Consider the following 15,487-nt stretch of genomic DNA (forward strand, 5'->3'; position numbering starts at 1 on the left):
CTGCCTGTCTCTGCCTCCCCAGTGCTGGGATTAAAGGCGTGCACCACCACTGCCCGGCAAGATGAATAGATCTTTAAGAAGAAAGAAAAACGACACAGTTGAGGGCTCAGGAAAGTAAACTCCAAGAGAGGAACAGATGAAGGAATGGGAGCCAGGAGAGTCACTGTGAAGGAGAGCCCCTGGGCGCCTGCCATGAGTGAGGGGGAGAGAAGAACAAACCCATCAGGAAAGAGTCAGCAAGCCTCACCAAGTCCACACCTAAAGGTAAATGGATCTGAGCTCAGCTGTTGTTGCCTGTGAGAAACACACCTCAGCAAAGATAGGACCGAACAGAGGGAAACCTGTGTACTATGCAAGTAGTAATCAACTACAAACACCAGCAGAGACGTTTATGCTCAACAAAGTAGACACCAAGTCAAAATGAATCAAAACTGATGAGACACGATCAAAGTGCTAATAAGGGGACACTCTATCAAGAACATATCGCAATTACAAGTATACATGCAACAAATACTGGTTCACTTAATTTCATAAAGTAAACAGGTTCTGATAAAAAAACTAGTGGGTGACTTCAGTAGTCTCTCTTACCAACAGAGAGATCATTGAAATCAACAACAACAAAATCAACAAGGAAACTCCAGAGTTACACTGAATGTACATAAACAGGTCACTGGGTAGAAATGTGTGGAGTGCACACAGTAGCTTACACAGCCATAGGGAAAAAAAAACTGTGTTGTTTGCAAGAAGATGGATGGAACTGGAGATCACTGTGTTAAGTGAAAGATAAATATCATGGCTTTTTCTCATATGTGGACATTACATTTAAAATATACATAATAATATCTATGTATGTATATTATACTTTATACTTATGCCTATGTATATTAAACACATATACACGTATATATTAATGTGTGAATAAATATACAATATATATTAGTATATTGGTATACATAGTTCATGTACGTGTATTTATGAGTGAAACCCTGAGAGCAGAAGGGGACAGGCAGTTTGTGATGAGCAAGAGTGAATACCCTGTGTTAACGGCCATGGTAAGTTAGACCCACCATTTCCCAAGGGCTAGCCACCATGTGCTCCGCTTTTCACACTATGCTCAATTTCTTTTTTTCCCCCTGCTTTACTTATTTATTTTATTTTTTAGGACAGGGTCTCTCTGTCTCCCTGGCTGTCCTGCAACTTGCGTTGTAGACCAGGCTGGCCCCAAACTCAAGAGATCTTCCTGTCTCTGGCTTCCCAGTGCTGGGATTAAAAGGGTACACCACAACACACAGACTTTTCTTATTAATTTTTTGGGGTGAGGTGGTCTCCCTATGTAGCTGAAATTCAAGGATGACTTTGACTTCCAGTCCTCCGGAATCTACCTTCCACATGATAAGATTACAGGTGTGTGCTACCACACTCTTTTATGTGGTGCTGGGGGTGGAACTCAGTCTTTGGACATGCTAGAGAGTCCCTCTACCCTCTAAGCCACCTCTCTGGCCTTGAACACTGCATTTCTAGAACAGATGGCATGCCTGCTTCTGCTGCCCATTTCACAGATGAGGAACTGGTGACAGGAGCTAAATCTACCCAGATCAACAGCCAGACCTTTGTCACAGGCAGGTGCCCTCTCTGAGAAACAGGGTCCTCAGTAGACAAATCCCAGACAGTAAATCATATCAGTTTGGGAGAACAGAGGAGGCAGAAAGGGAAGTGGGGAAGCAGCTGGACAGGGCCAGGATGACTCCAAAGGCAAAGGCCTTGACAAGCACAGGCTTCAGGGAAAGGCTAAGGGAGCGCAGTGGGGCCCTTGCTTGGTCCATTTCGGGCTCCACACGGCACCTGCTGAGCCTCGGCAAAGGAGAAAGCTGCGGAGAGCAGCAGTGTGGGGGGAAACAAGAGACAGAGCCCCTGCCTGGCTCCCTGAGCAGGATGCCTGGAGTCCTACAGGAGGTTGCAGTCAGGGCCCAGGCAAGGGCTTACCTCCTGAAGGATCTGGCTGATGGCTTTGTTCTGATCCATCTGCTGCCATGACAGAATCTGCTGGAACCGCTTGTCCATTTCAGCCATGCTGCCAGAAGAACAGCACAGTTACTCACAGCTCAGTGTATTTCCTGAGCATGTACTGTATGCTGAGGACCTTGGGTGAGACAGAGATTAAACAACCACTCAACATTCCTGACAGGGCAGTGTGCAGTCTCAAGAGGACATCAAGGAGGGTGGCAGCAGTTTCATTTGGCAGAGTCACCAGGCCTTGGGTCCAACCCTTTACTGGACTTCCTTCACAACTTCCCTTGAACTGGATGCTGGGCTCCTCCCTAACCACCTCTGGACTCCCTGGAGAGCCAATCAGCTTCTGGAATGTCCCTCCCAGCATTTCCTCATTGGCTATACTCTCTGTATAGCCCGACAACACAGCTGGTAACTGTGGCACAGAACCTGTAACCTCAGGCTGCCCAAACATCAACACAGTCTTAGCTTTGAGTTACTTTCACATTAACTTTTTATTTGTTTTTGCTTGTTTGTTTATTGGCTGGGCAGTAGTGGTACACACCTTTAATTCCAGTACTTGGATCTCTAAGTCTGAGGCCAGCCTGGTCTCAGAGTGAGTTCCAGAACATCCAGGGCTACACAGAGAAACCTTATCTTGAAAAACCAAAAATTAATTTTTTTTTAAAAAAAGACTTAAAATTTTTATTTTATATGCATGGGTATTTCATGTGTGTGTGTGTGTGTGTGTGTGTGTGTGTGTGTGTGTGTGTGTAAGTGCATTACATTTGTGCAGTGCCCAAGAAGACCAGAAGAGGGCACCTGATCACTTAGAACTGGAGTTCATGTGGGTATTACCAAATGAACCTATCTAGTTCATTTAACAGCTGAGCCTTCTCTCCAGTGAGTGAGGGGTGTGGGGGAGGGCAGGCAAGTGTGCTCACTTGTTCTCTTGCAAGTTCTGAGACAGGGTCTCAGGTAGCTCACATGGGTGCTGAATTCACTCTCTGGTTTGCTCTGGAACTCCTGATTTCACTGCCTCTACTTAGAAAGTGCTAGTATTACAAGCATGAGTACCAAGCCCCACAAAGATTTGAATCTCTTGTTAGTTTTATTTTGTTGTCACCATGCCCCAGACTTCGGCTGTGATGTAAAGCAGGACAGATAACACTTCGATCCCATACACAGGCCAGCACTTGGCACACAGGTGGGCTCAGAGGTAGAGGCCACCCTAACTTTATCACCAGCTAACCCTGCTCATGAGTCTGGATGGGAAAATACAGAGGATGGCCATCCATCACCTGTCCCTGAGAACCTGACCAAACCTAGGATGGCCCAGGGAGTTCAGTGTTCAGCTCTCACTCCAGTCTCGGACCCAGCTGAAAGCCCTCACCTGGGAACACACGCTCCTTACCTTACCTGGAACAGGCCTGCTGCACCAGGCTCTGCCTCTGAGACTCATAGGCCATCTGGACGAGCCGGCTCTTACAGCTCTCCGTCAGCATCTGCTGCATGGCCGCTGTGGAGAGAAGGCTGTGAGCCGCTGAGAAAAGGCTAGGGTTCCCTTTGTAAGGCCCAAAGGAGTCATCTGCTTACTGGTGGATAGTCATCCTAAACAAAGTCCCCACTCTGCCCCCTTTCCTTCCCTCATTGCTAGATAGCCCAGACTGGCCTTGAACTCTCAATCCTCCTGTCCCAGCATCCTGAGTTGCATGACTGCAGATGAGTACCAGCACCCAGCCTTAAAAAATACCTACACTGGGCTAGGCTGTGCTGGTGCATGCCTTTAGTCTCAGTATTTGGAAGGCAGAGGCAGGCAGATCTCTGTGAGTTTAAGGCCTGAGTACCATGTACATGCAGACCCTGGGGAGGCCAGATGATGGCACTGATTTCCCTGGGACTGGAGTTACAGACAGTCGTGAGCCACCATAAGGTTCTGGGATTAGAACCCAGGTCCTTTGGGAGAGCAGTAACTACTGAGCCAGCTCTCTAGTTCCTTTGTTGATTTTTTTTTTTTAACTTATTAGAGTAGTAAGGGTGTGGGGATTGGGGTGGGGTGCTGGAGAGATGGCTCAGTGGTTAAGAGGACAGACTGCTCTCTTCAAAAGGTCCTGAGTTCAATACCCAGCAACCACACTGTGGCTCACAACCATCTGTAATGGGATTCGAGGCCCTCTTCTGTTGTGTCTGAAGATGGTGACAGTGTACTCACATATATAAAATAAATGAATCCTTAAAAAAAAAAAAAAGAGCTGGGAATGGCTTAGTGGTAGTGTGCTTGCCTGGCTTGTGGCTTGCCTAGCCTGTGCAAGGCCTGGGTTCAATCAAAGCAATAGCAACCAGGAAGTTTGAAAGGCTTGAAACCACAAACCCCTGGATACTGGTCCCACCGCTGTGGAATTAACATAATAAACATCCATCTGGTGATTTCCACAGCTGTTCTTTAACAAATGACAACAGAGTGACCTTGAACAGAGCGGTCAGTGGGGTGACCCCTCTGTAGGTGCGGTGAGCACCTGTATGCCAAGTGTCTGGCTCCAAGTATGGCACATAAAAAGCCCTTCCATGACAAAGGCCACAAAGGTAAGGACAGCCCACCTCCATTTTAACTTAGGGCAGGCACTGCTTCAGAGGCGTCCCTCGGCTCCTGGCTGCAGGCTCTCAGACCTGTCTGGAACATGTGTCACTGGTGGGGACACACGGAGCTCAGGACCACACGGGGCGCGTCAGGAAGGGGAAGTCTGCCTAGGAGCCCAAGTGAGGCTAACACCAGCTCTCAGTGGCAGGAGCCAGGGCAGTCAGATTTGTGACATGCCCAGGCTTGACCCCTGGGGTCCTCCTGAAAGTCCCGTGTTTTCCCTGTGTAGTTTTTCCCATCCTATAGACAGAAATCTTGAGACTCAGAATCAAAGCTTGCCTGACCCCAGGGCCTGAGCTCCATGACAGACTTGGCTGCCCTTCCAGAGTGGACACTCGGTACCCTGCACAGGCAACAGAGGATCGGTCCATCTGAAAGCTCTGTCCACAAGACTCCCACAACTCACCGGCAATCTCACGCTGCCTGAGGTTCTCGGTCTCCTCCTGGGTAATGGACATCAACTGCTCCATTCTTATTCTAGAAAAAAAAAGTAAAAGCAAAACACATCCATTCATTCTTCAAATACATCAACAAGAATCTTACCAGAGCCAAGCAGTGATGGTGCACACCTTCAATCCCAGCACTTGGGAGACAGAGGCAGGTGGATGTCTGTGAGTTCAAGGCCAGCAGTTCCAAGACAGCCAGGGGCTATACAGAGAAGACCTGTCTTGAAAAATAAAAAAATAAAAATAAAGTCCACATATGGTGCATAAACAGACATTAGCCTAAAAGCGGCTCAATCAAGGCTTTATTCTTTTCGTCTTTCTGAGACAGGATCTATTATGTAGCCCTGACTGCTGCCTTTGCCTTCAGAGTACAGACAAGGTTTTAAGAATTATTATGTGCCTTTTGGGTCTTTTGCCTACGTGAATATCTGTCCTCCACATTTGCATCTGGGGTGCACAGAGGCCAGAAGGCATCAGATCCCTTGGAACTGGAGTTACAGATGGGTTGTGAGATGTTATATGGGTGCTGGGGATTGAACCAAGGTGCTCTGGAAGAGCAGACAGTATTCTCACCTACTGAGCCATCTCTCCAGCCCCTATAAACAAGGTTCTTGGCATAAAACTCCATCTATGACATAAGAAATGAAAACATTTAAAGGTAACTTTGCATACACACATGCACGCTGTAACTTTGCATTTTCCAGGAGTGGCCTGATCGATTAGTGCCTTGCATATTCCTGGGCGTGACTTAGTTCAAGGCCTGGATCCTCTGAGAGGCTCCACTTGCTGCCACTGATACTAGATTGTCCTCTGGGCCAGTCTAGCCCAGCACCAGATATGGTCTGTCAGGAAGGCTTGAATGGATGTTGGCACTAGTTACTGCTCAGCTGTGCCTCAACAGCCACCCAACTGGATTGGATAATGCAGACCAGGGAGCACTCTGAAAATCTTCCTAGGTAGTGAGGGCTAAGATGACTGGGGGAGGAGAGATTCCCAGGATAGCTCAGAAACACCATTATGTAACCCAGGAGAACGAGCAGTCATAGGAGACCTTGGGAAAGAACAGGTCAGGGTACCAGCCCTTTCTTCCATCATTTATTTTTCTTTGTTTTTCCTTCCTTCCTCTCCTTTAAAATTCATTTTGCATTCTTTTTTGCACAGGCCTCATTATGTTAGCCTGGAACTTCCCATGTAGACCAGGCTGGTCTTGAGCTTGGGATAGTCTTGTGTACTAGGATTACAGAGATGTACCACCATGCTCAGCCTTACTGTGTGTGTGTATGTGTGTATATGTATGTGCATGCATGCATGCGTGCGTGCGTGCGTGCGTGCGTGTGTGTGTGTGTGTGTGTGTGTGTGTGTGTGTGTGTGTGTGTATACACGTGTTTGGGAGGCTGTGGGTCAATGCTGCACGTCTCCCTGTATCACCATCCATCTTATTTTTTGAGACAGGATTTCTCGTTGAACCTGGAGCTCACTAGTTTCAGTAGGCCAGCTGGCCAGTGAGCCTTTCAGATTCCTGTCTTTACCCCTCTCATCCTGCAATTACAGGCATGCACTGCCATGCTTGGGTTTTATGTAGATGCTAAGGCTGGATCTGAACTCTGGTCCTCATGCCTGTGTGACAAGCTCTTTACTGAGTCTTCTCTCAGACCCTTTCTGGTACAGTATGGAGTGGGACTCACTGTGCAGTAGAAGCTGGCCTTGAACTCCGATCCCTCTAAACTCCTGCTTCTGCAGTGCTAGAATGACAGCTGTGTCCCAGCCTGACCTACTCTCCATGAGGACAAGTGTGGTCTGTCTCAAAGTAGCCAACCTGGTAAATATCCAAGGGCCACAACTGTACTTCCTGTCTGTCACAGCACCCAGCGGCAACCCTAGGATGGGTCCCTCTGCTTTCCACATGCAAAACATTGGAAGAGTGAGTGAGGAGGCTGTGTCAGCTCTGCTTTAACCCTCTCATATCTAGCAATGGAGGGATGCTGGTCCTGTATATCTGTGAGTTCCCTGTCTGCAGATTCAACCAACTGCTGCTTAACAATACTTGGAAACACCCAGTGTCTGTACTGGTATGAGCATATTTCCCCTAATGGAGCAGAGCTGCTATCCGTATTTGTGTTGGCATTGTACTGGGCTTTTTACAAGGCTCTGGAGAGGGTTTAGAGTGGACAGGGGGATATGTGAGGTTCTAGGCAAATACTTCACTTACTTGAGGGAGGCGAGCAGCTGTTGCTTGGAGGACAAAATTATCACATTTTTTTTCTTTACAGATGTAGATTTAAAAATTTTTAGCCAGGCAGTGGTGATACACACCTTTAATCCCAGCACTCGGGAGGCAGAGGCAGGCGGATTTCTGAATTCGAGGCCAGCCTGGTCTACAGAGTGAGTTCTAGGACAGCCATGGCTATACAGAGAAACCTCCCTAACCCCAACCCCCAATTTTTTTCCATCCATTCATTTTTGGTTTACAACAAGGTCTCTCTAAGTAGCTCTGGCTGTTCTGAAATTCACTATTTAGACCAAGTTGGCCTTGAACTCACAGCTATCCAATTGCCTCTGTCTCCTTTGTGCTGGGATTAAAGGGATGCACAACCACATCTGGACTAAATTTTAAAAATGTTTTTATACCTGAAGCACAGATGGCCATTACAGATCCAGCTTTCTTCCTTCATATTTCTGAGTTTTTTCACAAGTGTACATATATTTTAAGAAACTCAAAAAAGTCATTATTAATTAGATGCTAAGAGGTGACTCTATCCTAGAGCATCAGGGAGATTGCCCAGCACAAGCTGGAGGGTCCTATGGTTGCCTTTCTGCAGGACTGTGAGCACCCTGGGGTGTCTGTCATCAGATCTGTGAGGACTTTCACTAGACGAGGTCACAGAGGACCACTCACCTCTCATTCTCTAGCGATTTCAGAATCTCAGAACTCTTCTTTTGCCTATGGGAAAAACCAGAGATGGGTCCTGTGGGCACCAACGATGCTGCTTCCAACCAGGCCGCCCACCTCATCACACTGGCTGTGGCCCTCACCAGGTGCCCTGCTCAGCTGGGAAGCCCCCTCTAGCACTCCTGTGACAGGGTGAGGCACTTCTTAGGTGACTGGGTAAGAGAGTGGGAACACAGCGCCTGGTGCAGAAGCACTGGCAAGGGTTTCCTCTCCTGCAGCACTGACAGAAGAACAAGGCCTGGAAGCAGGAAACCTGGAGCTAATGGGGCATGCACCACAACCAGTTTCTAGAAACTTCCTACAGTGGACCCCAAACTAGATGCTTTCAGGTTTCTTGAGATCTCTACTTGGCCCCGCTCTCTCCAATCCCGTCATGAAGTTCCTATATTAGATAGTCTGTTCTACATAAGATAGTTTGCTGCCTATAGTATAGGGTGAGTGGCTGACCTTAGGCAACAGGCTACTTGGAAGCCAAATGCAGGAAGGGTGCAATGATTGCCTGCTGACACACAGAAGGGAAGTGAGCTGTGGGGTCAGCAGTCTGGTGACAGAATCCCATTCTGTAATCCCCAAGGCAGGCTTTCTGCAACCCAGACTGAAACACTTTTCTTGGATCCCAGCAGAGGAAAGCTTGGGCGGGGATGAAGACTGAGGAGAGACCCTGGTCCTCGGACGGCACACTGGGGGCTGGCCAGGACTGACCTCTCATTGTCCTGCAGGAGTCTCTGGATGCGGCTGGCGATACTCTGCTCTGTCTGCTTGAGCTGCTCCTGCAGCTGCTGTCGTTCTGCATCCAGGCAGCGTTGGCGCTCACTCAGGCCCTGCTCCAGCCGTGTCTGCTCCTGCAGTGGGGGGAGACACAGGGATCCCACATGTAGGCACATTAGGGATTCTGACTGGAGGAGAATAAAATTCCTATCTCACTTGGCAGGTTCCTTTGTGATCTTGGGCTGGTCCCTCCTGTGTCCACTGTGCTCAGAACACTGCCCAGGATATCTAGTCAGGGCCTCTATTCCTGCTTCCAGAGGATGGCAGGACAGAGTAATCCCGTTTTGTCACCTCCCAGGAGCCAGGGCCTATCCCAGGAGGCTGCAGACTTGGGTCCCAGGCAGGTTGCTGTGTGGCCACACACCTGCTTGACCGTCTGCAGGATCTCGTCCTTGAGGCTGTGGCTCTGCTGCAGCAGTTCAGCATGCTCCCGCTGCCCGAGGTCCAGGCGCCGCTCGAACTCCAGCTTCTCCAGCATCTTTTGCTCCTGTGGGAACAGGAGGCAGACAGAAGCCACCCCACATGTCTCTGAGGAGCTGCAATCCTCAGGGAGAAGGAAGGGGCAGGAGAAAGCTCTTACCTTTCGCTTCTCGTAGTCAGAGAACCGATTCTGGGGAGGAAGAGCAGAGGTGAAGCCAGGTCAGTGGCCGTGGTTTCCACTGCACCACAGCGCACCCAACCTGCCTCACAGGAGGAGAGCTGACAAAAGGTCCTGGCTCCAGAGCAAGAACCACCGTGTGCTGACACCACAGGAAGGAAGGAGTCCTCCAAGATAGCTCTGGAAGGCAGTGCTGGGCAGGTGGCCCGGGGCTCCAGAAAGATTAAAAAAGGGGTCATCCGCTTCCCTGGCTATCTGTGTAACATACTGCAGTACCACCAACTCTGGCCGCCCAGATCTCTGCGAACACAAAGGTACTGTATAGGTTCCTGAAGAATTACTCTATAGAGAAAAGTGGAGGATAATTCAGACAGGGCCCAACAGGCACTGCGGATGTTCAAGAATGAAAGGCACAGTGTTCCCGCTTAGTCTCCTCTTCCCTGTCCAATTTCCATTAACTGCTTAGAGACAGTCGCAGGTACATTCCCATCAACAATGGCAAAGCAGTGAAAGGCTCTCTGGGAGACTGAAGCTATACCGCAGGCAGCTGGAGTTCCCACCCACGGCCATCAGAGACCTGTTTTGTGAGCTGGGATGAGAGCAGAGGTGGCAGAGGCAGGGCCTGCCTGCTGCAGTAGCAGGTATGTCCAGATGACTATGGCAAACTCTGCCAAGCCCCCCCCCCCCATTTCCTGTGCTGTGCTGGCCCACAGCTGGGGACATCGAAAGCCTTCCTGCCACTCGTGCTGACCTGTGTCCCCTTCACTAGACAGGAGTCATGGATGGGGCTGTCCAGGCCACTGAGTGGCTTGTAGTCAGAAAGCACCGGAGAGAAAAGGAACCATCCAGACATACGCTTGGCTCCCCTGAAGCTTGGTCAAGCAGTGGGGATGGATTGTTTAGCACGCAATCCTTGCTGAGTTCAGCACTGTGGAGTGCTGCCAGGGCAACAGGAAGCGCACGGAGCACCCAGAGCAGGTCTGACTAAGGCTGGTGATGATCACAGGACACACTGTCTACACTGAGAATCAGGGCCAGTGATGTGGCTACTGCCGCCAAGCCTGGTGACCCGAGCTTGATCCCTAGATCCCACAGTGTGGCAGGAGAGGACTGACTCCTGAGGTGTTCATGTGTATTCCTCCTTCTCCCCAAAATAGATTTTAAAAAATTAAAATACAGAGAAAGACTGGCGAGATGGCTCGGCACCAGCAAACTGCTTCACACAAGCCTGATGGCCCATGGTCAACCAGAACCCACTAAAGAGCAGAAGAGAACCGTACGAAGTCGTCCTTGGCCCCAACATGTGTGCCAGAGTAGGTGCACACACACATACACACATACAGAGTAATAGTAAAGTTTTAAAGTTTAAGATCACCGTTGGCTAAATATAACAAAATAAAAAATTACTAAGATAAGATGAAAACTGAAGTGTGAGCAGGGAAGAGTTCCAGGTGGGAGTGGCTTGCCCTAAGATGCTGTGGAGACAGGTTTGTTCAGGGAACAGAGAAGAAACCTGGACAGCTGATGCGTGGTGAACTGGTGACCTGGGGCAGCTGTGGTCACTGAGCCTGTGGGCACAGCTCTGAACACTTCTTATGCTGGCAGCCCTCAATGCCCATTGCAGGCCCGTGTCCATGCTAGCCTCTCATGCAGGGCTGCCCACGCAGGCCCGTCCCAGGCACGCCCCCAGACACACCCATGCTGGCCCCCCACGCAGGTAGTTCATCTTACCTGCCATTCAGCCTCTTCCCTGGAGAACCTGCTTGTGGGTCCATCGGGGCTATCCTGGCAGTTCTCTGCTCCATCTTGCTCTAGAACTGGCAGCAGGTACTGAGAAGGTGGGTAATAGTCCAGTCCTAACTCTGGGGAGGAAGAGGCACCGGCTGGCCAGGAGACCCAGCTGCTGGCTCCTGCCATCCGCGCTTTCCCTTGCTGCAGCTGCCTTGCTGGCTCAGTCCACTCTCATCTCCTTGAGCTCGGCTGCCCTGCTGCCTGATGGATACTGCTTAGTGTCGGGCCTGGTGACACAGGCTTATAATCCCAGCTACTCAGAAACCAGGATAACTGCAAGTTCTAAGCTTTTGAGGGCTACAGAGCAAGTTCAAAGCCAGCCTGAGTAACAGCAAGACCCTGTCCCTCAAAATGAAAAAGAAAAACGGGCTGGGATGTACTAAGTGGTAGAGCCTTTGTCTACCCTGTGTGAGGGCCCAAGTTCAATCCCCTAGGGAGGGAAATGGATGATGGCATGTGTATTTGAGCTCTGTACTTAGGATATGCATATTTACTTCTTTATTTTTATGTTTATTGCTTATATAAACATTAGAGGATTTTTTTTTTAATTTTATGTGAGTACACTTGTCACTGTCTTCATATACACCAGAAGAGGGCATTGGATCCCATTACAGGTGGTTGTGAGCCACTATGTGCTTGCTGGGAATTGAACTCTGGACCTCTGGAAGAGCAGTCAGTGCTCTTAAGCACCAAGCCCAACATTAGAGGATCTTAAAACATTACTTTGGTGCTGACTCTCAGTAGGTAGCCCAGGCTGGCCTCAAATGCACAATCTTCCCACATCTGTCTCCCCAGGTATGTAAACATTATAGGTGTATCCTACTCTACCCAGAAAATTTTTTTTCTTTTATTTTAGCAGCTAGGAACTGAAGCCAGAGCTTCATGTATCCTAGACAACTGCTCTGCTACAGCTGGAAGAACGTTTAAAGGCAAACACACCCTTACAAGCCAGGGGTGGTGCTGGCTCAGAGGCAGGGGCTGCCTGGCACAAGCATACTTCCCAGTGCCTGTCTCTCCCTCTACTCTCCTGCAGAGACTCTTCCAGCTTGCTGTAAGCAGTTTGCTCTTTTCAATGTGGTGTGGTGTTCGCATGTAAGTATGAAATAGTTCATTTACTCTCCCATTGCTGGGCACTGCTGCTGGGGACAGTGAAGCTGTGAACAGTTGTCCACAACATGGCTTCCTTTCTGTAGTCAGGAAACTGAGTTGAGGGCCTGAATGCTCAGCCTGAACAGACACTGACAACATACAGAGAGGGAGAGGGAGAGGGAGACAGGGTCAACCTTGAACTCAATACATAACCCTGCCTTTCCAAGTACTCATTATCATACCCAGCAATAGTTTATTAGTTATTTACATGGAAACGGGGTCTCAAATGTCTCAGGCTGGTGTGTACTATATACCTGCTGCTTCCTCTGGGGTGCTAGGATTATAGGTCTCGGCTGCTACATACACATTATGTGGTACTGGGGCTCAAACTTAGGGCTTCATGTACAGCAGCCAACACATAGCAGCTGAACTGCATCTGTCAGGTACCATAGCCTGACCTGGAACTTGTCTTTTTGAAACAGGGTTTCTCTGTGCAGCCCTGGCTGTCCTGGAACTCACTCTGTAGATCAGGCTGGCCTTGAACTCAGAAATCCGCCTGCCCCTGCCTCCCAAGTGCTGGGATTAAAGGTGTGCACCACCACTGCCCCACTCTCCATGAACTCTTAATGCAATTACTGAATTGAGTAGACACTGGAGCCTGGCTGTTTGTTTACATTTTAATTTTATTATTATTTGAACAATTTATTTTACATGTCTGAGTATTTTCTGTGTCTGTGTGTGTGGCTGGTGCCTTTAGAGGCCACAAGAGGGCATTGGATCTCCTAGAACTTGAGCTGCCATGTCAGTGATGGGAATTGAACAGAGGTCCTCTAGAAAGAGCAGCCAGTGCTCTTAACCACTGAGCTATCTCTCCAGTCCTGGGGAATGTGCTTCTGAAGGACCCAAACAGTGGAGTGCAACTACAACCCTAGCACTCAGGAGGATCGTAAGTTCAAGGCCAATATAATAAGTTGGTATAATTATAAGTCAGAATACAAATAAAACTAAGTCCTATTGTTTAGGTACACACCGCAAAGACTTGATGATTGACCTTTTCCCCTAAAAGGCACTGTTTGAAGGGAACTTTCAGTTAACTCAAAGGCTTATCAGCCTTACTGCTGGCGCTGTCTGCCTCCTATTTAGGAAGATATCAGGTTTGGGTCTTTCCTCAGGGGATAGAATCTAGGGCCTTATATACCAGGTGAGTGCTCTGTGTTCTATGGCCTACCTACAGCTCCAGAACAGTAGATCTGGCATCTTTTGCTCATTGAAAAGATCATCCTTCCTTGTACTTGGCACCATGAATAAGTCACATGACCACAGGCTGTAACCTGAAACTGTCCCAAGTGACAGGAGCCATAGCTGACAACAGCTGAGGCTGCTCCCTCCTGGTCCTAGACCAACGGGGCCCCTAAGTTTTAGTCCCTAGTGATGCTTAACCTTGCTCTTGCTCCAAGCTCAGGCCACCGGGGTCTCCTGTAGGTGGTCCCAGGGGCCTGCCTAGCTTGCTGTTCTCCATTCTCTTCTCGCCTTTTCCTTTACGATATGTTTCTTCTTCTTACTTTATGATGCAATCTTTGTGAAACCAGCTCTTCTGCTGGACATTGCTCCCTCCCCATAGTTTTGCTCCATGGCCTCCAGCACCCTAGCTACACTGGCCCTCTCTCCATATTTCAGGCTCTCCTATTTCCTCTAGGCCCCTTAACACTGGCTTCTGGGCTAGAAACACAGTCTCTTTGCCTGGCCCTCCGGTGTCAGCTGCTTTTTCACACAGGCCTTCCCCAGCCCTAAACTAAGCCAATGCCCAACTCTGCTCTCCTAGGCTCAGCCTGGGTGCTCACATCCTTGTGATTGCTCATTGTACCGGTTTCCCTCACAGGACCCTGACCTCCAGCCAGGCAGCCTGTACTAGCTAGTCTCTGTTGTCCCCATCCTGGTGGCAGGGAATGGCCACTGGGAGTGGCCTGCTTTTACCTTTGCAGAGGAACTGCTGCACGGCCGCAGTGCCAGCACCACACACCTCTGGTGGGGGGTAGACCATTGCCAAGGCGTCGAGACTCAGCGTCTGTGGACACAGGGAACCCCTTCTTTACAGTGTTCAGTTGAAAGTCACCAGGTTCTGTTAGCTTACTGTCTCCCCTGCCTATAAGGAGCACCGAGGGAGCAGAGAAGGCCAGATTTAAAGAGCATGAACCCCATCTGGGTGACATTTGTTAGCATTGGTGAAGTGTGGTGGCTACCATGTGGACTCTGGGCCACACTGCCTAGTATGGTGGCTGCAAGTTACATGTGGGCATTTACATTTTTTGCATTGTGTGTGAGTGCCTTCATGTGTGTATGTGTTGAGGGCCAGGGGAGAGCCTGAGTGTTTATCATTAGGGGCCATTCACTTTTTTTTTTTTTTTTGATTTTCCAGACAGGGTTTCTCTGTGTAGCCCTGGCTATCCTGGAACTCACTCTGTAGACCAGGCTGGCCTCAAATTCAGAAAGCCACCTGCCTCTGCCTCCCAAGTGCTGGGATTAAAGGCATGCGCCACCACTACCTGGCCCACTTTGCTTTTTGAGATGGTTTCTCACTGGCCTGGAACTTGGTTAGCTGGCTAGTGAGGCCCAGGGACCCACCTGTCTCCATCTTCCCTGGGCTGGGATTGCAGGCACCGGGCTTTTACAGCACTGGCTCTAGGGATCAAGTCCAGGTCCTTTGCAAGCACTCCCCCCACTGAGTCACTGCCCCAGACCCACTTTTTTTTCCCTTGAGATAAGATCTTGTTCTGTGGTCCAGGCTGCACTGAACTTGTGGTCCTCCTGCCTCTGCCTCCCAAGTGCCATGATTACAGGTGTGCCCTGTCACATGCACCCCTCACTTCAGTTTTAATTAGTTAGGGTCACATATGAGCCACATGTTGGCTTGGTAGCCACTCGTTCTTGGCACCAGCACAGATGATAACATTTCTATTATCTGTGGGGAGGAGTAGCCATGGATTCTGTCTCTTGAGAGACACTCAGCCTGGCTTTAAACCCCAGAGTACAGTCTGCTGTGTATCCTAAAGAGGTTACTTGGGTGTGCTGGCTGTAACTTTCTGAGTGTCCCACACAGCATCTCTTATTTGACACAAAGTATTGTAGGTAACAGGACAGCACTGGATGGAGCTGGCACACACTGTGGCCATTAACAACCCCGTGTTCTCTCCCTGAGGAAAGGTCTGCCCAAGGAGCCT

General features: G+C 49.4%; 1 protein-coding gene across 6 annotated transcripts in view; it reads right to left on the bottom strand.

The window, feature by feature from the left end:
* Positions 1-15,487, bottom strand: part of Lrsam1 (leucine rich repeat and sterile alpha motif containing 1) — a 45,609-nt gene that overhangs the window by 13,878 nt on the left and 16,244 nt on the right. For 5 of the 6 annotated variants that reach the window (XM_031369878.1, XM_031369877.1, XM_031369882.1 and 2 more), the window contains 9 exons: positions 14,244-14,334; positions 11,121-11,251; positions 9,372-9,401; positions 9,156-9,278; positions 8,726-8,865; positions 7,970-8,014; positions 5,034-5,104; positions 3,409-3,508; positions 1,984-2,071 (listed from right to left, as the gene is read on the bottom strand). In XM_031369878.1, the coding sequence (XP_031225738.1) occupies positions 1,984-2,071; positions 3,409-3,508; positions 5,034-5,104; positions 7,970-8,014; positions 8,726-8,865; positions 9,156-9,278; positions 9,372-9,401; positions 11,121-11,251; positions 14,244-14,334 (819 nt within the window). The remainder of the gene's footprint in view (positions 1-1,983; positions 2,072-3,408; positions 3,509-5,033; positions 5,105-7,969; positions 8,015-8,725; positions 8,866-9,155; positions 9,279-9,371; positions 9,402-11,120; positions 11,252-14,243; positions 14,335-15,487) is intronic. The other variant, XM_031369880.1, reaches the window with a different exon arrangement.

This window comes from Mastomys coucha, unplaced genomic scaffold, assembly GCF_008632895.1.
Source record: "Mastomys coucha isolate ucsf_1 unplaced genomic scaffold, UCSF_Mcou_1 pScaffold15, whole genome shotgun sequence".
Lineage (NCBI taxonomy): Eukaryota > Metazoa > Chordata > Mammalia > Rodentia > Muridae > Mastomys > Mastomys coucha.